The 27,082-nt window shown below is 44.3% G+C and overlaps 1 protein-coding gene across 1 annotated transcript; it reads left to right on the plus strand.

The window, feature by feature from the left end:
* The first annotated feature begins 6,960 nt into the window (after positions 1-6,960).
* On the plus strand, positions 6,961-26,651 carry crip2 (cysteine-rich protein 2). The gene is made up of 8 exons (XM_068580301.1): positions 6,961-7,077; positions 18,193-18,287; positions 22,210-22,267; positions 22,886-23,017; positions 24,021-24,089; positions 24,246-24,340; positions 25,126-25,183; positions 25,404-26,651. Exons 1-8 carry the CDS (start codon positions 7,035-7,037, stop codon positions 25,469-25,471), a joined length of 618 nt encoding a protein of 205 aa, XP_068436402.1. The 5' UTR covers positions 6,961-7,034; the 3' UTR covers positions 25,472-26,651.
* Positions 26,652-27,082: the final 431 nt, after the last annotated feature.

Genomic DNA, 27,082 nt, shown 5'->3' on the forward strand with positions numbered 1-27,082 from the left:
TTAATCCCGCAGAGGATAGATGTTGTTCTGCCTGCGCGCTCGCCCGCCTCTCTTTAAGGCCCACGCAGGCTCCCGAAACCGGACGGGAGATCTGGTGTTTTCCATCGCAGCCCCGCCCATGTTCACAGGGTCTAATTAAGAGCTCAACTGGAACAAAACGTTTTTTATGGACTGAATGTGACCAGCTGTAGTTTCACTGCGCTTAAGAAAAGGAAAAGAAACAGGCTTCCTTTAATGCTGAGGTGAAGAAAACGATTTACGGTGCTGAATTTTTTATTATGAAATTTGGTAGAGAGAGAGAGAGAGAGAGAGAGAGAGAGAGAGAGAGAGCTTGTCACAGTGAGGGATGTCGGTGGACTGACTGAGCGAGGGAGCGCCTGTCAGTTTGAGTGCATGAGGAAGAGAAAGCAGCTTCTCTCGGGGATTTGAAGAATATTTTGAGATACTTTTGACTTCAACTGTTGTGATAACTTTGACTTGGTGGCGTAGTTGTAAAGGGCCAGAGTGTACACACACACACACACACACACACACACACACACACACACACACACACACACACACACACATCATTAGGTGTATATTTGACCAACAATATGTTGGACATCACAGTCAAATTAGTTACTGAGGCTGTTGTATTGGGAAAGATGAGAGGTACCTATCTATCTATCTATCTATCTATCTATCTATCTATCTATCTATCTATCTATCTATCTATCTATCTATCTATCTATCTATCTTTCTATCTATCTGTCTATCTATCTATCTATCTATCTATCTATCTATCTATCTATCTATCCATCTATCTATCCATCCATCGAGAGACTTTGATACTACCCAGCTTGAAGAGATGTTTTATATTGGTGCTTACTTTACAGAAAAAGAAAAGGCATGATGGAGATGAGTTTTTCTTTTTGAGTGTTTATACAGCAACATTCTGCCGCTCCACTATGCACCCATGTTTTGAATATTGGAAATACCATAACCTCCAAATCGTATTATTTAAAAGCTTCATGCTTCATGCATCCAAGCTGCGTGATCGATCCGGCCGACCAGTCGTCAGTACTGTGATCGATGCTCACGCGGCACATTGTGATGCGTCCGCTGAGTAAGACGGAGTCTTCAGGTCTTCATCGATCATGAGTCAGCTTCACTTAAACAACATGCTGCAGCACAGACAGAAAAGCACCGATCAGTCAGACCATCGACGGAGGGTCTTTAGCGGGATTACACAAAGGAGGTAGAAAAGTAAAATGAAGAGTGTTTTAAATACTGGTTTCTAAATCACCTCAAAGTAAGTATTTGCAATGTTCATTATCCTCCTTATGATATTACTGTAGTTAAAGACTTGTGAGTTCATGCAGGTTGACTGTGTTTTAGAGTCTAACTCCCTCGTGCGTTGCTTGAAGGATTCCCTCAGAAATGACAGGGAGCTCTGAGAGGGAGGATCACAGGACGTCGTGTAGAAAGAGACATCAAAACCTCCCAAAAGATCTTCTGCCAGCTGCCTCCACCACACCCTCCTTCAACGCCACGCCAAAACCCCCCCCTCGCCCCTCATGTCTTAAACAAAACACAGGGCCGAACATTTAAACCCCAGATGTGTTGGATATATTGAGATTACACTGGCTTAAAATAGGCCTTTAGATTAGACGAGGGAGCAGTGAAGATGCACAGAAGTGGAACCTCGAACCAGCGGTGACCAGTGAAGACGTCGGCCAAGTGAAACAATACGCCCGCGGCACTAAAAACGGCTTTCAGTGGAAAACAAATGCCTCACAGTCCAAGTGGGAGGAGAATACTTCAAAATGTACTGTCCACGGCTTTAAAAAAACACAGTAGCGCTCTTCTTTCTGAGTATGTAGACCTGATAGGGGCCTGAAAAGGGCAACTGACACCAAAATTGATAAGTTTACAGTACGGAAAACAGTTTTTAGGTCTTTAGTTTATTGAAAATAAGTGGGAAGATTTACACCATCAAAGTACAAATATCAACTAAGACTTGTTCTGCATTCGTCACAGCGTCTCAAATGTATTTCTAAGACCTCCATATTCTTTTTATTGTGCTCACATGGTGCGTATTCTGTAATGAAATGTGATTTAATCCCATCACCACAGACTCTGCAGCCAACACGAGGCTTCAGCTTTCAGATATAGTGGTTTTTAGTTTAAGTTTTTACTATGAAACCCCCTCTTTGTGCCACAGCAGATCAGCCGGGAAAAAAAACTCATTTTTGTATTAAAGAGATTTAAATTTGTGACACCAATTTGATTCGTCAAACTGCTCCGAGCCTCAAATCAGACACGGCTGAACATTTAAAGTGCATGTTTTCATCATCTTTTCACCACCTAGACTCAGTATCAGAACCCTTTTCTAGAGTTTCTCATCCAGACACTGGTATTTGTTCTGTCCTCCAACATCATTTATCACATTTTTGGCTTGAATGCGGCTTCTTTCCGACATTAATTTGCGCGTGTACACGTTGCCGGTGTCATATTCCTTAATGGAGGTACTAAACACAGAACAAGTGCATCTTCTGTGTGTCGTTTGCGTTAAGAGGACGGCATCCTTGTAAGGAGAGCCGGAGAAAGACGGCAGATAAAAACAGTCTCTGTCGTCCTCTCTGTATCTCTGCCGGCTATTAAAATCTCCCTGAACACTCAACATGCAGCTTATCATCTGCCGAGACAGTTTAATCTTACCCCGTCTCCTCCTTCGCGGAGCTAAACATAGGCTAACTGTTTCTAAAATAATCGCCACTCCGGAGCGCGTTCAATAATTAATTCAAGGCTTCTTTTTTTTCTTCTTCTTTCCCGCCGACACCCAAAGACACGCACATGCTCCAAAACGACCACACAAACACTGCAGCTTCCACATTGTGAGAAACACCACAGCTTGGTTGAAGAGCGCAAAAACCCTCCCGTTCCCATTTTAAGTCCCAGCATGCCCCGTTCAGACCATCTTTTGTCTTAAAATACGTCATATTTTTCCATTTTTGAACCGAACGACACAGTTTTTTGACTGAAACTCGTCCCTAACAGGCCAAGACTTTGTTTTATTGTGATTTTTGTTGCAGATTCTGATTCTTTAGGTCCTAATCTTTCCAAAAAGGTGTCTTATTTACCGCTCCAGGAGGCATTTTTGGGGGGAATCTGTCTCATATCATGCTGGATGTTCATAGTTACGATCAAAATATCTTTTTAAAAGTGACTTCTTTTGCAGATTTTTGAACAAATACATACAATAAACACAAGTACTGGAATTAATTTGGGCTGGAAGCAGCAGCAGCCGCCGGCCGCTCTGTGGGCTCCGAGTGTCACGTGGCTCATGTGTGGATTAGCCTGCATTTACATCTGTGGAGCCTGAATGTGTGTGTGTCTTTGTGTGTGTGTGTGTGTGTGTGTGTGTTAGAGAAAGGAGGATGGAGGATGGGGAAGGGGGTGAACAGCAAGAGAAAAGGGAAGGAACTGAGAGATTGTCGCTGTCTGGGGTTAAAGGCAGCCATGGCACCTGTTTGGCCTGGAGGCGGATGTAATGAGCGTTGACGTGAGTGGAGTTTAAAACAGGTGTGCAGCTGGAATGCATAAGACCTGCCGGACAAAAGGTCAGGGATTACCACGAGGAAGGGCTCGGAGATTGTTGGAATGCAAAGGCCCCGACTTTAGTTCCTCACTATGATAGAAACCCACCATTTCTGACGCAATCAGAGCAATTTTTGGGGATTTTTACGTGATTTCAATATTTTTTGGTTTTCTTTTTGCTCTCATCGTTAATTGGAAGGGGCGGGGCTTAGTTGTGAAAAGAAGGATGTCATGTTTGTGAGCGAACCAATCAGAATTTAGCAATTTTTTTAATGAAAATGTTGTTTTTATTTTCAGACTTTACCTTTTTTTTCTTTTTTTCTACTAATTGAAATATTTCCTGTCATAGAGATACGATTACGATTCAGAATAACCACATAAGTGTCTTTAAACACCGTTTAACATTATTTTCAAAGAGCATTATATACATATTTTGAAGACTATATTTACCAGGTATTTTTTGTCTAATTCATTTTTTTGACTGCATGTTTCACAGCTTCTCTGTGCATTTTTTCTAAAGCTCTGAAATGGAAATGCAATGCTCGCACAATGCTTTAAATCATCTTAACCCTTTGAAAGGCAGCGTTTCGAGGGGCACCCGCACTGATTCGACAGAGAAATTGATGCGGCAGATGTTGAGATATCCTGATGTTTATTCCAGAGTTTAGGTCAAGCTCAGACATCACTAAATCCTACGAAAATCCTATTATTATGCATCTGACCAGCATCTTTGGTTCGACTCCCCCCCGGCCAATGAAAACACCAATAACATTCAAGCTTTTCTGCTAAAAAAAAAAAAAATGGAAGGGAAGTCTGGAGCTGAACTGAGAAACCCTGAACGGCATCATGGACGGGATTATTTTCTCAGACTGGAGTGAAGTTAAGCTGCACGGCCCAAAAAAATCTGTGTAAAATTGTCAGAGCGCTCCTCTGAGAAACGCTTTGAGATAAAGAAAAGATTAGGATGTGTCACATTTTTAGATGCTTTTTTCCACCCTTAAAAAGTGCAAACATTCTTTCCACCCTCAGGACCACATCCCTCTCTTCTCTCTCTCTCTCTCTCTCTTTATTTTCCCGCCGTTCCCTCGGTGGCGCTGGATGCTTGATCTGCTCTGGAGAAGCCAACCGTGAGGGTCTGAACCAAGCGCCACGATCACAGAGCGAAAAGTGAAACTCGTGGCCTGGATACGTCCTCTTGAGTCTCTCCGGGGTCACGCTGTCAGGGGCATCTGTTCCCTCGCCTGTCAATCATTTTTCCTCCACAAAATGACGCTTTCTAAACTTTAAAAGGACAGGTTTGCTGATCGGGAGTTCTCCTTTTCAGCCGTTACAGCGGGAACAATAGTTTATATTCCTTTCCCCTCGTCGTCATCCGTGTTCACTGAGCCGAGGAGTGCAGAGAACATTCTCCTCTCGCTCCCTATCTCCTCCGTCCTCTTTGTCTCTGAGGTGTACTTCACCTCCTCTTCCCTCGGCAGGTTTGTACGCCACAAAACCTGCAACCACAGCAAACAACTGGAGGTGAACGTGACCTTTTTGTCCTCTGTGAAACACACACACACACACAGAAAGAGAGAGAGAGAGTGCTGAGGCGTGAAGACTCTCTCCCCCAACTTTGGGCTGTGATGCTGATCAAGGTTGCCCCATAAATTGCCCCCATAAATTGCTCATGTGAGCAATCTGGCCGTTGAGCCTCAAGCTGACTGGTTTCTTTTTTTTTAAATGTGAGCTCAGAGATAAGGAGGAACCCGTTACGGGTCGCGCTGACGGGTGCTAATCGGCCGGGACACAGACGTGGGAAATATCCGAGCGGAGGACTCGAGACCTGCACAGTGTCACTAAAAGGCAGACGGAGCAGACAGCACCCACGTGTGAAAGAGATGACCTCGGTCAAGACACCCAAGTGGAAAGAGGCGCTCATGATGCGTTTTTTTTTTTTTAATTAAGTCATCACGAGTGAATGATGCAACTTGATTGTGTGAAATTCAGATGCTGTTTGTCTGCAGCCAGCAGGCTCTAATAATGTCACGACGCCAGCGGCCTCCTTCAGGGGAAAGTCAATCCACCCAGGCCACGTTTCAGCGTCTCCCTTTGCCAAACACATTCCTACGTGTCACTCATTCTGAAAGAGAGCATTGTGATTCAACCCCAACACGACTCCTACTGCTCTTGTGGAAAGGAGGGGAGGGAGGAAATGGGAGTGCATGTGTATCCTCCTGCACTATACTGGCTCAAAAAAAGCTTTCCCGCCTGGCCCAGTCTGGGTATGACAAGACCACAGGCTGGCTCATGGAGAAGGAAAGAGAGACAAATGCTGCCTTCAGGTGCTGCTCGTAAAACATTCAACTCGCAAACAAACAGCTATTGATTCAAAAGAGTAAGCTTGAAACTAATGTTGTGTATGATTTTTTTTTGTACATCTTCTCTCAATGACCAAACCCAATGACACACACTCTTCAGGTCCGATTGACAGTTTCATTTCAACAATTAGGGCATACATTGTGACACTTCGTCGCTAATATGAAATTAAATTAAATGTTGCTTTTCCAGAGACAAGCGTGTTCGAAGGCTACTTAAAATATTCAGGAAATAGAAATTCAGTTTGTGTGTTGAAGCTGCTTTTACCATCAGATAACACTAGCTTAAATACTTAATAATACATATAATACATAATAATAATAATCCTTTATTGGTCCCGCAGTGGGTAAATTACACACAAGAGACACATACAAAAAAGTTATAGAAAAAAAACAATAAAACAGTAATAAAATAGTAATGAAAAAAAATAATCCAAAGTAGCAATATCATATACAGACGGAATATGAAGTATTTATTAAAGTGACCAAAGCGTTTGAAGTGTATATATTAGCTAAATAATAACATTATATTTAAATAGATAGATAGATAGATAGATAGATAGATAGATAGATAAATAGATAGATAGATGGATGGATGGATGGATGGATGGATGGATGGATGGATGGATAGATAGATAGATAGATAGATAGATAGATAGATAGATAGATAGATAGATAGATACTTTATTAATCCCAAGGGGAAATTTGTTATATATATATATATATATATATATATATATATATATATATATATATATATATATATATATATATATATATATATATATGTTAAATAAAATGTTAAATAAAATAAACAAAATAAACACAACAGGGATGAAAGATATATACATTAATTTAGGAAATTAAATGAGTTTGAAGACTACTTCCATAACAATAAATATGACATTTCCCACAACACGTGAAGGGGACACAAGCTCGGGTACCGTGACGTAGGCAAGAGGGGGCGGAGCTATGCAAAAGATGCTCGCGGCTCCTGTGCGGGGACACTTGCTGCGGAGAGAAGAGACCGAGAGAGCACGCGCAGCTCCGCACGAACAAAACAGGTCACTTTCCCTCGAGCCCGCGACCCGCGACATGTCGTCAAAGTGCCCCAAGTGCGAGAAGACGGTGTATTTCGGTGAGTGTTTACCCGCTTTTATTTGTGTTTCCACCTTTTTTAATTACTTTTGTGGGTTATTTTATGGTGATATCGATTTTTCTTTCTTTTTTTTTTTAGTGGGGGGTGCAACGTGGTTTAGTTAGTGTGACGTTGTAGCCCCTTAATTTACACATTTTAATGAATAATGTGCATGTATAGATAAATACAAAGCACCTAATGTCCATTCATTGAAGAAAAAAAAGTAGATAATATTATATATAATATTAGGCACAATGTAAATTTACTAAAAAATGCCTACTTTTTAATCAGAGTTCTGGCTGTATGCATTCACGTTTTACCTCCTGTGTTTTATACAATATCTCCACATACAGTCTATTAAAAGTATGTGCATGTTTGACAGTCTAATATTGGCTCCATGAAGATCAATATTGCTTTAAGCTCTGGTGTTCAGTGGTGGTGGGGGGATGCAAAACATTCCTGTGTTTCCCCAAAAGAATTTCTCACAGAAATAAAGTCCGTAACATTCCTTAGATTAGGCTTCTTTTTTTAGCTGGCAGTGTAAATGATTCACAGAAACTTCAATGTAAACAAAAAGCCCGAAAGAACAAATATTCCATCAAATAATGTATTTCATAACGTGGGAGAAACCATGCTGTGGCGCTAAATTAAAAAAACAAAAAAACATTGGATAAATAATGCATCAGATTTTGACACTGATCTGTGCCATTTTTCTTTTTAATTTGTCGTGTTTGGTAAACATCCAAGCCCTGGCAGTTGGCTTATGGACAGAGAGAGAAAGGCCCTCCCTCGCCAAGAGTGCAGCGGGCGATGCCATATGCTGAGATTGCCCACTCACGGGAGGAAGCAGCATCACGCTGCGTCAGAGAGGAACACATGTAAACATGCATCTTTTGCATCCTTGTAAACAGAGATGGGTGTAAAGCCAAACATTCACTTTAAGCAAAAGTGTCACACTTAGTCACATATGATGATGATGGCGTCCTCTATTTACTATACCAGATGTTTACAGCGTGAGACGTGTGCACGGGATGAGCGCAAAAGCAGAGGATTAAAGGCGCGCAGGTCACGAAGATTAACCACACACAAATAAAAAATCTCTGTTTATGAATCCCAAGGCCGCGCACGCCATGGAGCGTATTTAACGCTCCGCGTGTCCCGGTCCACCGCGAGTAATCCAGTGTTTACGTTCGGCCGCGTGCTGGGAATAAAAAAAGCAAAACAAAAATGAGTTCTTCGACGCCGATCTGCGCTTTCGCCGCGCACATGGGAGCTGTCACGGGGGTCAAAATCAATTACGTGAGTGCGTGGAAGTCCTCTTATGTAACGGCGGCGAGCGGCCCAGCTGCCCGCTCGTCATGTGGGTCCCAGAAGGTTCGCCGGCGTGGAATGAACGTCTGCAAAATGTGATTTAATTTGCACATTTTAAAAGCGTCTCCGAGTGCGCAGACGCTTTGATTCGCTGCAGCGGGTGACTCACGGCTCCTCTGTGATGCATGTTGTGTGTGTGTGCGTGTTTCTTTTCTTCTGTAAATCACTGAGATCCGTCCTAGTGGGAGCTATTTTTGGGATGGGGGGGTGTGTCTTATTGAGCGCCCCCGGGGCTGAGTCGACTGTGTGGAGGATGATGATGATGGTGGACGGCTTTTTGAGGGCCCGGCCCGGGTGGGATGAGCTGCACTTGTCGAGGGAGGGAGGGAGGGAGGGAGGGAGGGAGGTAGGTGGGTTTGTGAATGACATAATTAAACTCTCCGTCACTGCAAAGGGAGGCTGGGAAAACAGCTGTGACGAGGCGATGGGAGAGGTCGGGGAGGGAGAGGCGCTCGGCCCGAGCGGCTGCCCACAGCCCCGAAAAGCATCAACGTGATGTCAGATCCTTCAGAATGAGCTCAGCGGCTCCACCTACACACATCCTCCTCCCTCATACGTGGCCAGAAATCCTTACCGGGTAAAAGTCCCACAAATGAGGGGCATAAAGCGTTCCTGATCTACACCAGGACATGTGTTCCTGATCGAGAAAATCTTCTTCTTCTTCTTCCGCCACCTGGTCCTCCAGCTGTTAGACTGTTGGCTTGAGCAGGAAAAAGTTTTTCAACACTTGACTCTCCTCTTTTCACACACACACACAAAATAAAACTCTGTCACTTCGCACAGCTGCGGTGAGCCGCAGTCCGGGATGAAGTTTTTATAATTTTCCGTTCGTTCCTTTAATGAACAGCTGTGTGTGTTTCGGTGGCGGCGGTTCAGTTTCATCGCCACTAAGTGCACGTTTTGGGATTGTTGCTGTTCGCTCTGCTTCTGCAGTTTCTTTCTTAAATAAACAAAAGCTAAAGAAGAAGAAGAAGAAGAAGGAGAAAATAAACATCCCTCGTTGGCGGTGTTTTTTTTTTTTTTAAAGAATGTGAGCATTTTTGTAATCGTCGGGTTGGCTGGACTAACATCTGCTCCGTCCTGTGCAACAGAGACGCAGAAAATACATGAGGGACGAGCTGACATGTGACGACCCCGGTGGAAATACACTGTTGTGTGTGTGTGTGTGTGTGTGTGTGTGAGTGTGTGAGTGACACTAATTCAGTCACAACTCCTGTCCTGTGCATGACAAATCGGAGCCGCGATTCCTCTTTATTCTAAAGGAATAAACGAGAAACTAATGGTGGGCTCCGTCGGGACCTTTTCTCTTCCTCCCTTTTCAATCCCCCCTTGGTTCCTCTCAGTCCGGCTCCTGTCCAGCCTCTCGCTCTCTCGTTCTCTTTCTCTTTTTTTCTCGCCTCGGGCCCTGAATTCCTCTCTCCCCACCTCGAAGGACCGGAGGGGTAAAATGGGGCGAGATGCCTTTTTTATTCTATTTCACTCTCAAAGTGCCTCATGCATTATAATGAGTAACGACATCTCTATTCACACAAAGCTCTTTCTGTCTCCGCGCACTTCGTCCTCTCAGCCTGACGATAAGTTTCCCACACACCTCCTTCTTTCTATCCCTCTTTTACCCCAAACATCCACACAAAGCCTGTTTTTCCTCCTCCCCTCTGTCGGCACCACAGCGCTCCCTGTTTTCCACTCGGCTGCCCGGTGGGCTGTGAATGCGCCTCCTCGGTTACGTAACGTCTTTTCTTGAGTCGCTGCCGTTGCGTAACCCGCCAGCCACCGTGCACCGAGTCCATGGAGGGCCCCCTTTCGTCTCTGCACCAACGTGATCCTCTCACGGAGACGTTGTTGGACGGTCACAGGTGAAACCTTTTCACCTGTGAGCACAATGACCTGTTGCGTAACGGCGGAGAGGAACAAAGTCGTCCACAGTTCACCCCGAATGTCTCACGCTCGCGGTTATTCCTGGAGGGGTTTGTTTGCATGTGGAGGTTGTGCACCCACAGAAGCTCGGCATGCTTCCAGCACCGGCTGAAGTCTGGCCATGAAGGTTTTAACTGCACTGGACGGAATAAATTCAATGATTTTTAAAGACGTATCTAAAGAGGTCGATTTAGGAATGATGCACGATCCTAAACTGCAGCGATAGTGAAGGACACTACTTACTAAATTGTAAACGTTTTTCAACCCAACCAACTGTTGTGACACGTTTTTGTTAGTCCCTCGAGCCCTGATTCCTTGTCCCTGATTCCTTGTCCCTGATTCCTGGTCCCTAATTTCTTGTCCCTGATTCCTTGTCCCTAATTCCTTGTCCCTGATTCCTTATTCCTGATTCCTTGTTCCTGATTCCTTGTCCCTGATTCCTGGTCCCTAATTTCTTGTCCCTGATTCCTTGTCCCTAATTCCTTGTCCCTGATTCCTTGTTCCTGATTCCTTGTTCCTGATTCCTTGTCCCTGATTCCTCGTCCCTGATTCCTTGTCCCTGATTCCTTGTCTCTAATTCCTGGTCTCTGATTCTTGGTCCCTGATTCCTTGTCCCTGATTCCTCGTCCCTGATTCCTCGTCCCTGATTCCTCGTCCCTGATTCCTCGTCCCTGATTCCTTGTCCCTGATTCCTTGTCCCTGATTCCTTGTCTCTAATTCATGGTCTCTGATTCTTGGTCCATAATTCCTTTTCCCTAAATCCTGGTTCCTGATCCCTTAGCCCTGCTTCCTGCTACCTAGCTGCAGTACAAGAAAACAAGGATCACTTTTTGCGCTTCTTCTTTATTTAAACAACGGGACAGGATGAATCCTCCTCTGTCAACAGACACACAGAGTAGTTTTTGTTGTATTAATCTGGGACTTATTATTATTAAAAAGCCCCAGCCAGTGCCACCAGTAACCTCCGATGCTGGACTGGAATCTCAAGGATTAGCCTTCAACCTGAACTCCTGATCTTTTGACGCTTTCATTATTTATTTCTTTACACTTTCAAAGGGAACTCTACTCCGCTTGAACCCCGTGCTCACTTAGACGCTTCCTCTTTACGAGCGCCACTCAAAGTTAATAGTATTTAGTCACGCAACGTCTCCGTCATGTGACACCCCCCCCCCCCCCCCATCCCCCATCCCCCACAAAGGGGTTGATTATCCAATTACATGGGCTACATCTGAAGATGCCTTTCTAGTGTCCCGCTTCTTCTTCTTTTGAAGACATGGTCCACTACTCTGCATGCCAGTCGTGCCGTTCTGGTTTGAAGTCCCAGTAGCCGGGCACACAGTGTCCCGACTGGTTAGGGAGGAGGTGTGGAGGGGCAAGGAGGGGGGGGGGGGTTGGTGGAGGGAGGGACCGCTGTGGGGAGGGTGGTGTTCAGCCCCGCGGCTTCTCCGACCAGCGCAGACAGGATGCGAGTTAACTGCGGCCCATTTACGTCAGCCGGCCAAATTCACGAGGTCGGCCTCTTTTATTCACAAAGGGTGGAGGGGGAGGAGGCGGGAGAAGCCCAGGGAGGAAACCTCGCCTCGGCTGAGGCGACAGACGACCTCCAGAGCCGAGGTTTTTGGCCTCTGGGTCGCATCAGCCGCGAGAGGAGACGGGTCCAGATCCGGATCCACGCTTCCTTGTTGGCTCTTTTGAGCATCCCGGCCGCTGCACAGCAACACGGCAGCTCTGAAGCGATCAATGCTCATGTTTAACGCACCGCTGACCGGGTCATCTCGCTATCCGATCCCTCACAAACCCGGCAGAAGATTCACTTTTTTTTAAGTGCTGTGCCATTCAAAAGAAAGCTGCTTTCAACGCCTTATTGACGACGGGAAATCGCGTTGGATAGAAAATGCATAAAAGTGCTTGAATACTTGAAATTATCGCGTTTCTCGCTCTCCATTGTGAGGCTTTGCACCTTTTTATTCTCTTATATATATTTTGTAAACACAAGATATTTGTTTTTTTGGACATAAAAGAAGGTATTTGGATAAATCGGCAGATTTACTGATGATGAAAAAAAGCATTGGCTGCAGACCTTTAGGTCTTTTATACTCTGGGTTCCTTGAATGTGAGTATTTTCATACATGCTGAATATAAACACACATTATAAATAATTCTATTAGGTTTTCATAGCGGTTGCTTATGAAATATAAACTAGCTCAGGGCACCTTGTGCTCTGGCAACTTTCCTTTGACGACATTTGTCCTTATTTTATGGCATTTTATGGACTGCACTTAGTGAATTAAGCCAATAAATAATCCATTAATTAATCATGAATCAATGAAAACAAACATTTATTCATACTTTTGGCTGCAAACACCTAATTCCTTAGACTTTGATAGATTGACTCAGGATGAATGAATCACTACTTCTAGTTTAATAATTTTTTTTGTGTTTTAAGAGTAATTATATAAGCCTGTTACTCAGACATTACATAAATGATGCACCCGTCCTTCACTACAAGACTGAAGGTTGTAGGTTGAGCAGTTTGTTTATGGCTGAAGCTGAAAACTCCTTCAAAGTCTCCTCCCTTGGCGAGCCTGAATGCCCCGCTGTGCCCGACTGAATGGCGATTGTCCTTAAGTTTAGTTAAAAGGTCACAAGTCCTCGGGGGGAGTTTGTACTCCGGAGAACCGAATAGAAAGAGGAGGATGCGGAGAAGGAAACGCAGGCCGCTTGTTTTTTCCTTTCTTGCATTTCTCTTGAGCTACGGACATGTTGTTTTCTTTTAACAACTAAATGCACCGCCCATGTTTGGGTCCCGCGTTGCTTCTGGGGCCCCAGTCGGTCAGTCAGTCAGGTATGTGTGTGTGTGTGTGTGTGTGTGTGTGTTTATTAGGACGTGCAGTTATTACACTGCAGTGACAGAAGAGACACCCGCGTGGACTCAGCTGTCACTGATGAAGGAAGGGGAGGAGGAGGAGGAAGAGGAAGAGGAGGGAGGGTCCATGTGTGTGTGTTGGTTCATCCGTGTGTTTTTTTGATGGTTTCGTTGAAGGACGAGCTGAACAGAAGGGTCCACGTTACCGCAGGGTTCAACAGAACTGAACCCAGCCAACCGCCCGTGAGCAGATATTCACAACAACAACGGTTACATCACGAGCCGCTGCCAAGAAACCAGAGCGCACGTTGGCGCAAACGTGTTCAAATGTGCAAACCGATCAAAAATATCATTAAAAACTGTACATTTTGATATATTTATGAGGACCGCGATGATGCATTCTCATGTGCACTTCTCTTTAAAGTCTCTGTAAAGTGTCTTTAGCTGCTGAATCCCAGTGAAGCTGAGCGGTGAACAGTTATAATAGGGATTGAAATCAGATCTGTATAGAAGTTTATTTAGATTTTAGTGCGATACAGAGCTTTACGGATGTTATTGGCTGGTAGTAGTTTAAGTACGCCTGCAAAGGTGCACAGTATTGTGCAACACAGCATCCATAGTCTTGATTACGCCTTTTCAACCTCGACAAAGGCGGAGCAGACCTCTCCTTCTGTTCTGACCTTTCACAATAAAAGCCCTAGCAATGTGCAGTTACAGAGGGAACTCATTAAAAAGTTGATACAGATGTGATCTCCTTTCCCTCCGCTGCGGCCCGATCGATGTATTGAGCGATGTAAGAGAGCACCCACGTGACATTTCAGAGCATGTTGCATGCTGGGAGTTAAGCTGTGCTTGTTTTTATGCTTTAAGAAAGACAGAAAGGTTGAGTTTTCCTTCTGACCTCGAGGAGGAATCTCAGTCTGTCATCGGCGCTGGTGTTCGGGTGCAGCTGCCCTCCGTCGCTGATGATGATTACGCAACTGTAATTAAGTCATTTGGAGGAGTCAGCTGTTTGTTTTCCTCTCTGAAGACCCGCCGACAAAGTTCTGTCGCTTGACGTTCTGTTTTGCTGCATGATTGGTTTCAGTCTTAATAAGATCGTATAAGTGTAAGTGAATCTCGTGTCACAGAAATAGCAAAATGAATCGGATTATTACCACTGGAAAATCACATGAGTCTTGATATGAAATGCTCTTGACCCGATGCATTTAATGTCTTATGACTCTAATTTCGCAGGAATAAAGTCAGAACCAATTACAGAGTCCTGATTTTGTTGTTGTCTCTTCATACATATGTACCGTATGCGCTGATATCCTGGATAACTCGTCATCAGAACAGCAGAAAAAAGCAAAATAAATAAGGTGGAAAAGTGTTTTTTTTTCCATTTCCATCGTCATTCACGTTGCACCCGTTGCTTTTTATGTACAGTGTAAATACGCCTGACCTTATTAAATCAGAAAGTATGAGCCAATGCGCTATTTTAATGCTTTTTTTCCAGTTACGTAAAAGCACTGAACACAACCGACTCGTGCCTCGACTGGCATCGTCTCGTCCGAGCGCCTTGAATGGCTCTGTGTTTTCAGATGAGATGATGATGATGATGCTGCCGCCTTCATTTCCTGCCGTCGTAACGCCTCTTTTTCGTTGGGCGTCAAATCAAATTCTCCTTTTTTTCCCTTATTTTTATGTGTGTGTTTGTGTGCACTTGAGCCCCGTTTGGTAATTTCCTGGCTCCAGATCTCGCAGTCGTTCTGCCCACGGAGCTCTTTTTGCTTCTGATTTGAACGTTTTAGTGAAAACAAGCGATCGTAAAAACACCGACGCCGAGTCACACGAGGAAGAGGAGTCAGCGGCCGTCTGTCTCTCTGTGATTTAAAGCATATTGACGATGCGATCAGAGAGGCGGACGCAGGAGCTTAAGACCGGGAATTTACAGATGAAGTTAAGCGGCTTAGAGCCGTGCAGGTATCATGGTTTGGTTCTGGTTCCAGCGCACCTGGAGCTCAGTGTTCCTGCAGTCAGGACCGTCGACACTAATGAAAGATATTAGAGACAAATCCAGGTGTTTTCTGGATTTCTACAACCTCTCACAACTTTTAGATAATTATGTTTTAAAAAAGAAAACAGGCACCTGATGGTAAATTGACATTTCTGGCTCTTTTTGCAGCCAATGTGACACGATTCAAGATGTTTTTACTGTCATGTGCACTGATAGTTTTATACAATGAAAAGCTTATTTTGCTCAGTCCTCCTAACACACAAATAAAATAAACTTAAGGTAAAAAAAAAAATAAGGCACAAAACATGAAAGATATAACAGTATTGCACAAAAATATGATGATACTATTGCTCATTGTCTCTTTATACACGTTGCTACGACATTGCAATTTGTCTGAAAGTTCACGTGTTGATGGTATTTCGGGACGACACTTTAACGATTAGCACCTCAATATTGTGGCGTTTTATACATAACGGTAGTTGAGCCGAGGTGTTAATCCACTCTCACATTAAACACATGTGATGTGCTGTTTGCAGAAATGATCTCTGCTCATTTGATTTGCATCATCTGAGTCTAGATTAGGAGAAGTTACTCAAACTCTTTCGCGGTGATTTCCCTACGAAGCTGTCCAGCTGTTTGCATTGAACCCCGTAAGAGGTGGAGGGGGTCCTTTTTGGTGTGAGCTTTAGAGTGAGACAGAGAGACAGCAGATTAGCCGAAAGGATTTGGCACATCCTCATCGATGTTGACGATGTCAACGTGAACATCCGGAGAGACTTGGAGCTTGTTTGTTCACACGAGTCGCTCAGGTCTAACCGAACCCTGAAGGTTTTCTTTATTCCCTCTTTGCACGTGTGATGTCCACCTAAATGCATGTTTTCCTGGCTTCATTCCCTCCGTCTCGGCTGCGCAGTATGACGGATAATACGGCCACGAGTTGGTGCGGTTATAGTATAAACATCTGGGCCCAGAAGCCGGTGCCCCCCCCCCCCCCTCTCCCCACACACACACACACACACACACACGCTGCGACTCCCACGACACATAATGCACACAGGCGGGCTCACCCCTCCTACACTGCCAGCTGCCCTTTAAAACAGGGAGCTGTTATACACTCCACACACACACACACACACACACACACACACACACACACACACACACACACACACACACACAGAGTCACAGAGAGAAGGACGAGGACACACCGGTACTGTTTCTATTCATATCTGTCTGGTGGTGTGACCACATTCACGTGTCAGTCTATGACATGAACACACGCACACACACACACACACACTCACACACACACACACACACACGTGCGCGCTGACGACAGTGACACTGCAGAGGTGTATGATGGGTATCCTCCGATTTGCGAGGACATTAAATCACACACTTTACTCTGGAGAGCAGAGCGGTTGAACTTTTCGGCTCCACTTATACGCTACTTAAACATCTTCAAACATCCTTAAACATCGTCTGAAGGAGTTTTTAAAAGGTGTGTTCTTTTAATTTAAAAAGGAACGAGAAAAGGAGGAAGTTACTTTTCCAGATACTTGCGTTCCAGGGTTTGATCTTCTCTGTTTCAGTCACTTTCCATCCGAACAACTGAGTGCAACACCATGAATGACTTATAGGAGAACATAAGCGCCATTAAACTCATATTTAAAGAATATCCTGTCTCTCTCTCTCTCTCTCTCTCTCTCTCTCTCTCTCTCTCTCTCTCTCTCTCTCTCTCTCTCTCTCTCTCAATGATGACCAGCTCTTCACTGCAGCTCGACCCTGAACAGTGGAAGTTGAAGCGCCTTTTTAAAGAATGATTCATTGCCGCCTTTTTATCTTCTTTAAATAACAGTATCTTTAAGAGTGATTTAACATATCCGGCAGTCCGCTGTGTCAGCATTCCTCCGCTCTGCAGTGTGGACGGGAGGTCGAGCACCCGGCCCTCTGGGTCTCGCTGCTGGTAGATCGTCTCAGTGATAGTTTAGTAACTGACGGCGAGAAGTGAATGCAGGGTAAACAGTTGGACCTCCTACACGTGATCCACATCAACTCAAATGCATGATTGAATGACGTGTTTTCATTTGGTCGAAGATGAATGGACACAGACGCAAAAATACACATCCATAAAAGGAACAGTACAAAAAAAAAGAGTTGGACTGGTTGAATGAAATGAAACTGTCTTTTAACGCAAGAAGAGAGGAAATTCCTGTTTATCCTTTTCATGACCTCCATATTCAGACAAATTAGTTAATGTAATTGACTCCGAAACTGTGTGTGTGTGTGTGTGTGTGTGTGTGTGAGCTTTTGACCGAGAGCATGTAGGAAGCAGACCCCAGCATCCGTCTGTTTGTGCCCCGTCTGATAAGAGAAGCTGTTTCCTCTGCTGCCTGCACGGCTCCTCGGGGTCCATTGTGTGGACGCAGCAGAGATTTATTATTGGAAACGTTATAATTAGGACCCTTTTGCTCGTCTGGAGTCGGTCTGGGAGAGAAGAAGGGGGACGGAAACGGGGCTGAAGGGCCGTCTGCGGCAGGATGGGTCTACTGTAAACTAGGAGGGGGGGGGAGGGGTGACACAAAGGATCTGGGTCTCCCCCCCTCCTCCCCTCCCCTAACGATGCTCCAGCTGGACGGGGACTCACGCCATCTACCCCCTCAATGACATCATGGCTGCATCCTGTGGTGGTGCACGGGCATTCCCAGTACCCCCATCCCTCCATCGCTCAAGTTGGCTGGATGACAGGATTCCCCTCCAGGGCCACAGAGACGCAGCACAAGCTGATGATTATTCTGCAGCGTGGACGCAAACGAGGGCAAACGTCATCGCTCCGCTCGGCGTCAAGCGGCGGCCGTTGTTCGTAGTAATGTCTCCGAAGTTGCCGCTTGACCGTTTTGCACTCACACCCCCCCCTCTCTCTCCTCCCTCCATGTCTCTTTTGTCTTTTTCACATGTGCAGCTGAGAAGGTGTCATCGCTGGGGAAGGACTGGCACAAGTTGTGTCTCAAGTGCGACCGCTGCAACAAGCTGCTGACCGCCGGAGGCCACGCTGAGGTCAGTAAGACGCCGGCGGAGCGGCGGCGTCCGCTCACCGCTCGAGTTTAATGCGGCTGATGCTAATCGGTCTCCTCCAGTGAGAGTGCCTTTACTGCTTTATACTTCTACTCTATTACGTTACAGAGGAAAGTGTTGTCCTCCTAATGTTCTGCAACTGGACGTTTATATCAAAGATTTTAGTTACTTTTAAGATCAGGATTATGAAATCACAGTTGAATTAAAATAAGACTATTGCATTTGTAATATTTCAATAATGTATGTGTATAATGAATAAACCATCATGCATAATTATAAGTACTTTTACTTTGAAATGCAGTATTTGTACAGAGTTAAAGAATCTCAATACTTCCATGGCTTGCAGCTAACTACTATTTTCATTAATTACATGTAAATATGTCGGTTTTTTTATTTTGTATTCATCAATTAGCTGTTTAATCAAAAGAAACCTTGATAATATGTAGAAATGAACGTTACACTTTCCCACGGTGACGTCTTGAAACGTTCTTCCTCCTGAATAACCGCCCAAAAACCCAAAGATTATAATTTAAATGTGATTTGCCGCTTCACTGTCTTAAACAGTCAACCTATTAACTCAACGAACGAGGACGTTTTAATGGTAAACCATGAAAGAGGAGATATGGGTTTTAACTCTGTAACTGGGGCAATGATATAGACTCTTTCTCGTGTGTGTGTGTGTGTGTGTGTGTGTGTGTGACCAGCGTAGCCCGGGGTTAGGGCTTTGCTTCCCACTGAGGCCGTTCATGCTAACATTATTTGCACTCAGTGTCGACCAAATGGCTTCTGAATGGACTTGAAGGGCTTTTTCTCCGTGAATGCGTGTTCTGCTCTCGGTAGCTGCGTCGTCGTTCTGGATGAAACATCAGCGCAGTCGTGTTGTTCACACGAGGTCAACGGCCAACAACCTCCGTGCCATTGTTTCTTTACAGTTCAGTGACTCGTTGTTGTGAAATCTAAAAAAAGGGGAAGCCGGCGCTTCATGTATTGACTTGTTGAAAAGATGATCTTTACAGTGGATTCTCGATGATAAAACTATGAAAAATTATAGTTCAATTTATATAAAATATCTTTACATGCGTGGTTCTAGACACTGAGTGATGCAGGGGACTACAAACCGTGCTATGGTTAGCTTGCGAGCTAACCGCTAACATGCTAGTAGCCACCCGGCAAGATGGCGGCATTATCCAGTCGCTTCTTTTCATTTTCTCTGTCCTTTGTACCTCCACTCCACATGCTTGTTCTCAGGATTGTGCACAACGCCTGTTCAATAAAGATAATTTCATTGAAGAAGGGGATGTTTTCGGACTCTTTGTCACGGTATCATAAGGAGGTTAGATACTGAAGGGAGTGGTGCCAGTCAGCTTATGCGCTTACTTTTGTTTCCCAAGGAGTCAGCACCATGGACGCCGTCGGTTTTGAGTTTGTTGACCTTTACCCTGATGACATTTTGCTTTTAAAAAGCTGGTGCGTAGAGATATAAAGTTGTTTCCTTTCATTTCACTTCACAGTAGAAGGTATTGCTGAGTGCATGTCTTTTATTTCCCCTGCCTTGAGTCGTCTTTGTGGGAATTTCAACCCTGTGAGTGTTGCAGGCCGAGTTGCCTTTTCTTCTCTCGTAAACATATAGATGGGCGAGTCTCCCGCTCTTTTTTTTTTTCAACAGAAAGAGGATGTGATCTCAGCGTCTTTGTACACAAAAGCAATTTCCCCGGAGACCGAACGAAAGGATGCCGTTTAATCTCTGCACGATTACAGTGGTGTAGTCACACAATCTCTCTCTCTCCGCCATCCTCTCTCTCTCTCTCTCGATGGACTACATCCAAATCCGGCCCCGGGCTGCAGCATCGCGCCACGAGCCTGACTTTAGTGGGCAAAAAAAAACTCAATACTTCATCATAGTCATGGAAACAGAGTGAGGCTGAGAGACGTTACGTATGAAAAAAAATAATAAATTGAAAGCATGGAAAAATAGAGGATTGTGGTTTTTGTTGCGGAGGGTGTTTGATGTCATCTCAGGCCCGGTATGCAAAAGGTCACGACCCTCAGTGAAATACTGACTGACTGCTTCTTTAAAAGGAGTCGGGAGGGAAGAGGGGCAGGATGGAGCCCACTGTGGCCGGTCGCCTGGGGGCCGAATGAGGGCAGCGGCGTCCCGAGGCCAGTGGCAGGGAGCCAGGCTTGAAAAAAGACGAGGTGACAAGTCGTCAATGTTGACCCTAAAAGATCCGGACTGACGCTAAATGGCAGAGCTCCTTTTCTGCGGGTCAGAACGCACAGACGTGACGTTGTTGTGGAACTTCATCTCAAGTTATAACGATCTACAAACTCCCAAAACGGTCGTGAAAAAGTGTTTCGGCACTTTTCACAAGATGAAGACCAAGGCTGTAATCTGATTGTCGGACTCATGAGCAACGTTTTTAAAGAAAAGGATAAGGACCTGATTCCTACATTACCCACGATGCAGCTCGATCGTGACAGTTGGCTCGGAGATTTGAGTATGTTGTGCTATAGTAGCAGCTAATGTAGCCTCCAGCTGCTAGCCTTGAGAAGACCTACAGACGTGTGTTAGCTGCTAATGTAGCCTCCAGCTGCTAGCCTAAAAAAGAGCTACAGACGTCTGTTGGCAACAAATGTAGCCTCCAGCTGCTAGCCTCAAGAAGACCTACAGACGTCTCTTAGCAGCTAATGTAGCCTCTAGCTGCTGGTCTCAAGAAGAGCTACAGACGTCTGTTAGCAGCGAATGTAGCCTCCAGCTGCTAGCCTCAACAGCTAGAGACTCCAACTTTATCAGTGAAGTATACTGGATACTTTTACTTCTTTAGCCCTTTAGCAAAAACTAGCAAAAAACAGACCGGTGACCAGAGTGGAGCTGGATTAATTCCACCTTCATTCTGGTCTCTGGACCGAACCGCGGCAAAGTGAGCGAGAGTGGAGGTTGGAGCGATGTGGCACGGAGATGAAGATGAGGTCAGGAAAAAGAAAAAGATGAGAAAAACACATTTAGATGTCAGGATGTGGGAAGTGAACTTCTGGGAAGAGAGTGGGCTGAGCAGCGATGGATAATCCATTTTTAGGGTCCTTCTCCCTCACAGCCGGGGCGATACAGTACAGCAGACTGTTCACATACCGCTCGCTTCTCTTGACAATGGAGCCCTGTGTGTCCGGCCCTGAGAAAGTCATCAGTGCTGAGTCACGGCGGCGGCGGCGGCGGCCAGACCATCACGGAGCTCATAAATGTCAAACAGGAAGTGTGAGAGGACTGCGTGGCCGCTCTACCAGTAGCGGATCCGGTCATGGTTGATGCATTATTAAAGGTGAGAAAGCAATCCTTTCCCTTCTGAGGAAAAAAAAGGATCTCAAGTGGCCAAAGCAGAAGGCATTGTGGGTAGGATGTCCCTTACCAACCCCCGGGAGGGGGGGGCTGGCGTCTTGCCCAGCGGCATTCGCTCGGGTTCTTCTCTTCTATGGGCATCGGGCTCTGGATCGGTGGTCACCCTGGCCCTCGGGGCCCTGCTGGTCACATGGTCCTGCACACTGCACTGACCGCCACATTCCCAGCATGCATCAGCAGTGAGCCATTTACGTCTCGCGCTGACCCCCCCGCCCCCCTCAAGTGGCGAGGCCTTCGTCGGGGGTACAGAAGTGTGGCGCCGGATTCGTCAACAGCATCCCGTTCCTCGGAGACGGGCGGCGTCATTATTATGTGTTGAAATGGAAAATAAAAGGAGCTTGTTTCCAATTCTGGACACAGTCTCTCCATCTAAATGAAAAATATAGGATGATATAGGATGTCTGGGGAAAAAGTGTTAAATATATGACTTTTCTTACATATTTTCCCATTTGTTGTTTAAAAAAAATCCTTTTCATGCTCATTGAGTTTGTTTTTCTGTCTCTCCCACAGCACGGAGGACGGCCATACTGCCACAAACCGTGCTATGCTGCCCTCTTTGGGCCGAAAGGTGAACTGCATGTAGATGTATTTAACATAAAGTTGGAACATATTTATGAATAAATAAGGTTTCAGTGGCCACTTGATTCAACAGCTCTTTCATAACATTCATCTTGTGGAAGCTTGTCATATTCAGTTTGTCAGAAATGAGTTAATTAAATGAAATGACGACACAGTTGTGTTGCATTATACTCCATAATATACCAATACATTGGACAGTAGATGAAGCTAATATGTAAATAAATAAATATTTAATTAATGCAAGATGCATTAAACATAATAAAATCTGAAGTTCATGTACAAATAAATACAATAATTAATGTTGCTGCTAATTTTAAATATCTCTATTTTGTGATCCATTAAAAAATATATGGTAATTTAATTATGAATGTAAAATTGATTTATTTTAGCTTGTATCTATGAGTTAATACATTTATTCATGCATGTACTTCAGCATGTATTGATTGAGTTTGTGATAAATTATTTTTTAGTCTTCCTGTGGGTTGTGAATTTAAGGCTCTTCACACACACACACACACACACACACACACACACACACACACACACACACACACACACACACACACACAAAGTCTCTCATGATGTTTCCTCTGCTGCGTCTTTCCAGGCGTGAACATCGGCGGCGCCGGCTCTTACGTGTACGACACTCCGGCCAACAACAACCCGTCTCCCACGAGCGTGGACTCGGCCTCCAAAGCCGAGGAGAAGCGAGTGTTCGCCCCGAAGGCAGCGTCCAAAGGTAAACCAGAGGCGCGCGTTCGTACTGGGCCTACTGGGAAATGAAACTTCCCATCAGCAAGTGTTTAATGGGGGAAAAAGAGCTCGACATGTTGGTGCTTTAGGTCGGAAGGAAAGCTGCTGCTGACTCGATAAGAACGCAGACGACACAAAGTCTTCTGGGACTTGAGGAGGGTTTTCTTAGACCTGTGTGTGTGTATGTGTGCTTGTGTGTGCGTGTGTGTGTGTGTGTGTGTGTGTGTGTGTGTGTGTGTGTGTGTGTTCTGGGAAACTCCCGTCAGCAGGAACAAAATCATGTTATCAGGTGTTTTTCAATTTCTCTCCGCTGTGCAGTTTTCAGTTCGTGGCGGTTTTCCACTCATTTTGTTGTTGAGGCCAGAAAACTTAAGATTTTTTTTTTTTTTTTTTGATAATGAGGGATCTTTTTGAATCGTTTAAAGTTTTTAAAAATGCATAAATAAACTTTATTTAATCAAATCGAAAAACGAGAGATGGGTGGATGTACATTCATTAGAATGAATCTACTATAAATACAGTCTTTCATGTCATGATTTGAGGCAGGTTAAGACTTATATTCAAACTTTTTTATTGTATAATAATTATGTTTTAGTTAAGTTGTATGTGTGTTCTGAGTTTCTGTGTACTCAAGTGTTATGCATAATTAAATTTGTGCTTTTATAATGTGTGTAATGTGAAGGTGGTTTCGTTATAGAATAAAAACCAAACCAGTGTCTTTGGCGCCCCCTGCAGGCCGCAGCACAACACTACATGTTCACTCAGCATCCATGATTGGCTGTTGAAAGAGGGAGTGAATATTAATTATGTTAAACATGACGACCACAACAAATTAGCAATCTTCCTCCCTCAATAATTCCCTCTTGAAATATATTAAAACTGTTTAATACTTGGTCTTAATTGTTTTCCTTTGCCATTCCAGTAGTGTAATGTGTGTGTGTGTGTGTGTGTGTGCGTGTGTGTGTGTGTGTGTGTGTGTAATGTTTCAGCTTCTGGCATCACCACCTTCTCCGGAGAGGCCAACTTGTGTCCCCGCTGCAACAAGAAGGTGTATTTCGGTGAGTGGCTCCAACACTCTTGCAGCACTAAGTGAAGGAGAAAAAAGGTTGAAAGGTTAAAAAAAATAAATGAAAAGGTGTGAAGTTGCAAACGGTTGCCATGGCATCTCACAGGTGTGTATGTGTGTGTGTGTGTGTGTGTGTGTGTCACAATAGCCGAGAAGGTGACGTCCCTGGGTAAAGACTGGCATCGACCTTGTCTGCGCTGTGAGAGGTGCAGCAAGACTCTGGCTCCTGGCAGCCACGCAGAGGTGAGGAGGAAGAAAACGACGGAGCAAGGGAGGAATTAAATGGAGGGAGAGAAGAGAGAGAGGGATAAATTCAGCCATAAGATCCGTCTTCATATAGCTGGTTGTATTGGAGTCTGTGAAGATCTTCCTCAGAGTCAAAACAATCAGACGAAGCTTCAATTTTCACAGCGACATGCAACTTTTTCATTACCCCTGTAATCGACATTCCATAAATACACACTGTCAGAGATAAATACATGTAAACAAAAACATGTAAACAAGTGAATTCTCTTGAAATTATAAATGTATACCACAGGGCTTGATCAGGATTTAAGATTTCCACAATTAAATGAACATTGACTGAATTAGCGGGACTAATAAAGGAATATCTTAACTTATTAAAGATGTCTTGTCATTACAATCCCAATCTCAATATTGATAAAAAAATAATCGTGATTTTTATTTTTATATCTATTTATATACCAAGAATGAGAAAAATAATAACAAAGATAAAACATACAAAAATAAGAGCGCAGATTAAAGGAAATGAAAAAAAAGAAGAAAAATTTGAAATTGACACCTAATACATCAAAAAAAAGCTGAACATGCTATTTTTTTAAATATACTTTGCAAATATTTTCATTTTTTGTGTATGTGTTGATCACTTTACAATGGTAAAGAAGAAAAAAAACAAAAGCACAGCAAACAAACAAAGTAAAATCCAAAAAAGAGGATTCCAAATACAAATATTAATAAAAAAAGTAGAAGAAAAACACTGTTCATGTTGGTATTTCTCTCCGTTGCAGCACGACAGCCAGCCCTACTGCCACAAGCCGTGCTACGCCGTCCTCTTCGGGCCCAAAGGTAACCGCTAGGGGGCGCTGTCCACCCACCCATTATCAGCTACACTTTGAAACCGAATGTCCACGCGGCCGCCTGCACACAAAACGCTGTCGCTCGAGAGTTGTGTGTGTGTGTTGTTTTGTTTTCGACCGCGCGGCGGCTTTCCTCCTCGCTGCGCCTTGTCTCGCCCGCTCTGTTTAACCCTCCTGACGCCCTCTCGCTCTCCCTGTGGTCTTTCCAGGCGTGAACACCGGTGGTGTTGGCAGCTACATCTATGAAAAGGAGCCCAGTGCCGTGACCCAGCCTTGAACCTTTTTGTCCCCTCAGCTTCATCCCTCTTCTCGTCACAACACCGAACAGCAGTGTTATCTCCTCCTCCTCCTCCTCTTCCCACCTGTGCGTTCGTACCTGAGGCGACCATCCTTCTCATCCTTTATTTCCCCCCCTTCAGTCTGACCCCCGCTACCAGCTGATTTAGCACCACGAGAAATGATTAATATATGTATTTGCTCTGGGAGAGCCACAGCACAGCATTCCCACAGGTTTCTACAAATAAATTGTGCTTTTTTTTTGCCATGTTTACACATTTACAAACGTATGGGAACACATTAAATGTCACCAGAGTTAAATACGAAGGTCTTATGTTTAAAATTTACCCTGAAAACCGAGGGTAGTGATTCTAAGGTGTTGGGGGGAGGTGCATTGTGGGTAGAGATGCATGCACAGGTGGTGCTCAGGAGCACGGTGCCAATAAATCTGTATTCCATAAACGCCATATTTACATTATTGGCCGCCTGACAACATTCCTTTATGTATAACAAAAATACACACAAAAAAGCCCCAACATATTGTAAAAAGGTGAGAAAGTTGAGCTCTCAGGCTGCAACGTAGATTTTATTTGACTTCAGGGGACATGTTAATAAACTGTTTAATGTCAAAATTTGGATAATGTGCTAATAAATAACACAAGTGTCTATTTTTAACATGAGGCAGAATGTGGGGGAAGTTGTGTGAAGGGGCGGGAGGGAGGGTTGTGCTTTGCCAGAACAGCAACATGTATTTATAGCTTCAAATCAAGTGCTTAAGTTAATTAGCCGATGCACTACTACCCTCTACGTGACTGATTATGAAGGTCGAACAAGGTCAAACGAGGCGACGTGAGCTGTATAAATCTCTACGATCAAGATTTTTATTGTTTATTTCAAGTCTCACTGCTGTTATTTTTTTCCGAGAGACGTCGCACTATTTGAAGTTTTTGTTGTTGTTTTGTTGCCATTAACAGTAGCGTTAGCTTGTAGAGACACTGCAGACAAGTCATTCTGTAAGAATGTGCATCCCGTAGTATTATTGTGTGACCGTGTTTGTTTCATACCTGTTGTACATCGTGGGACTCTCGAATCCCTCGAATAAACGGAAACTCTTCATCTGAGTCTCTTTTTTTAAACTAATTTTGCTGTTCATGAATTGCAATAAACAAACACTACATGTATGAGTTTGTGGATTTCTTGTCTAATAAAAAGGAAAATATGTACTAGATTAAGGCCCAATTTCACTGAATACCATAAACTTCAGAGTGCAGTCTCGTCATTAAGAGCAGAGGAAACTCCTTTAAACCAAAAAAAGAGGCTAACCTTTCGCTTCTGTGAAACATCGTTCATGACAAAAGCAGAACCTTCAGTAAGCGTTCCCTGAACGTATCACTTGTCTCATTCATCTCAGGTCAAGCTTGACTGTCAAAACTGTAACGTAAGCGTGTTTTATGAGGCAGAAAAGCATGTCGGGAAGCTTTAAAGCTGCACAAGGTGTTTCTGAGTCAGCCAGGTGTAATCTGCACTTTACGGCTGTTTGTCTTGGTCACGCTTTATTTATTTAGGCACTGTGATTTCTGGATTACTCCCTCTGACGTTTTCTTTTTTGTGT

The sequence above is a fragment of the Clinocottus analis genome, unplaced genomic scaffold (assembly GCF_023055335.1).
Source record: "Clinocottus analis isolate CAN_PGR_092001 unplaced genomic scaffold, fCliAna1.0.p SCAF_17, whole genome shotgun sequence".
Lineage (NCBI taxonomy): Eukaryota > Metazoa > Chordata > Actinopteri > Perciformes > Cottidae > Clinocottus > Clinocottus analis.